Genomic DNA, 1,585 nt, shown 5'->3' with positions numbered 1-1,585 from the left:
ACGACCCCACGTGGCCCGGGCCAGCGTGGCAGGCGGTGGCAGGGCAGCGCGGGAGGGTAGGAGGAACTTTGATGAATCGAATTGCCCCACAGCTGCATCTGATATGCCAGAAAAGGAGAAAATTAGTCACGAAGTGCTGCTCCACCCGGAGAGGGAGAGCTAACGGGAGCGGTTTAACCCTGTGGAGGGAAACTCCGAGCTCCGGCGTTCGATGCTGGGGGGACCGGCGGAGGGGTGGTCGGGAGCCGGCTGTCCTCTGTCCCCTGGGCCACCCCTGCAGAGGGATGCCAAGGGCGTCCCCGCAGCGATGGGTGCCTGCGTGCGTCTCCGTGGGAGCGGGAGCATCCCGGGCGATGGGAGCAGGGTCAGGCGGCGGCTGTGCGCCCGCGTCAGCCCCGGCCGAGGGGAGACCTTATCACCCTCTACAACTACCTGAAAGGTTGTAGAGAGGTGGGGGCTGAGCTCTTCGCCCTGGTGACGAGGTGGTAGGACGAGAGGAAACGGATTCAAGTTATGCCGGGGGAGGTTTAGATCGGATATTAGGGAACACTTTTTCACGGAAAGGGTTATTAAACATTGGAAGAGGCTGCCCAGGGAGGGGGTGGATTCTCCATCCCTGGAGGTGTTTAAAAAAATGGGTAGAGGTGGTACTTAGGGACCCGGTTTAGAAGTGGTTTTGTCAGGGTAGGTTGATGGTTGGACTTGATGGTCTCCAAGGTCTCTTCCAACCTCAGCGATTCTGTGATTCTTTGGAGGGGGTGGACGGCTCTCGGAGGAGCCGGGGAGCGCTCCCGGTGAAGTTTGTCCGCAGGCACAGAGGAGCAGAGCTCAGCTCCCGGCACGGCCAGCGTCAGGGCAGCGCGTTCCCCTCCGCGGTTCTGGCTCGACAACGCAGCTCCTGCTGGGGCACATGCCCGCCCGCCGCCACCGCCGCCGCCACCGCCACCACTGCCTTCCGCGGTGCGTGCTGCGCTGGGGCGAGCGATGCAAAAGGCTTGGGCAGCGCGCGGCGGTGGCTGTGGTTGCACCTGGTTGGTCTTTTTGCTGCACTTGGGTCCTGCAGCCACGTTTGCCATCCTCGCCCGGGGGGTCCTGGACCCTCCCCGCGCTGGGTGCATAGCCACAGCAGCTCTTGGGGGTGGAACTGGAGGTGATGGGCAGGGGTAAACCACCCAAGGTGCTGTTGGAGATCATCAGCAGGACAGCCTTACGGCGCCCGTGGGCTCCGCTGGGCTTCCAAGGATCCGTCCAGACCTTGGTTGAGAAAAGAAAGAAATTGGGGCTTCCTTCAGCGGGTTCTCAGAGCTTCACCTCCCTGTGCTGGTGGGGCCTTTCGCGTAGCTGCCGGCATGATGTCGCCGTCTCTCCTCTCTTGGGGGCTGACACCCTCGCACAGCAGCGGAAGGCGAGGGGGACCTGGTGTTCCCCAGCTGCGGCTCTTTGGCGAGGAGACATCCCGATGGTCCAAGAGGAGCAGGAGGTACGGGCCGGGAGGGGAGCAAGGAGGAGCTGTGGGGGTGGGAGAGGGTGTGCTGCGGAGGGAGGTCTCGAAGTGGCTCGCCGTAAAGGCGAGGTGGGGAGGCTG

The 1,585-nt window shown here is 63.3% G+C and overlaps 1 protein-coding gene across 1 annotated transcript in view; it reads left to right on the top strand.

Moving 5' to 3' along the window:
• The first annotated feature begins 1,352 nt into the window (after positions 1 to 1,352).
• The window catches only part of LOC104293602 (glucosylceramidase-like), a 4,089-nt gene continuing 3,856 nt past the window's right edge, over positions 1,353 to 1,585 (top strand). The window contains exon 1 of the mRNA XM_009893153.1: positions 1,353 to 1,562. Coding sequence (XP_009891455.1) covers positions 1,353 to 1,562 — 210 coding nt within the window. The remainder of the gene's footprint in view (positions 1,563 to 1,585) is intronic.

This window comes from Charadrius vociferus, unplaced genomic scaffold (genome assembly GCF_000708025.1).
Source record: "Charadrius vociferus isolate BGI_N301 unplaced genomic scaffold, ASM70802v2 scaffold900, whole genome shotgun sequence".
NCBI classification, from domain to species: domain Eukaryota; kingdom Metazoa; phylum Chordata; class Aves; order Charadriiformes; family Charadriidae; genus Charadrius; species Charadrius vociferus.
Note: the sequence above shows the minus strand (reverse complement) of the source record. Positions and strands in the feature narration are given on the sequence as shown.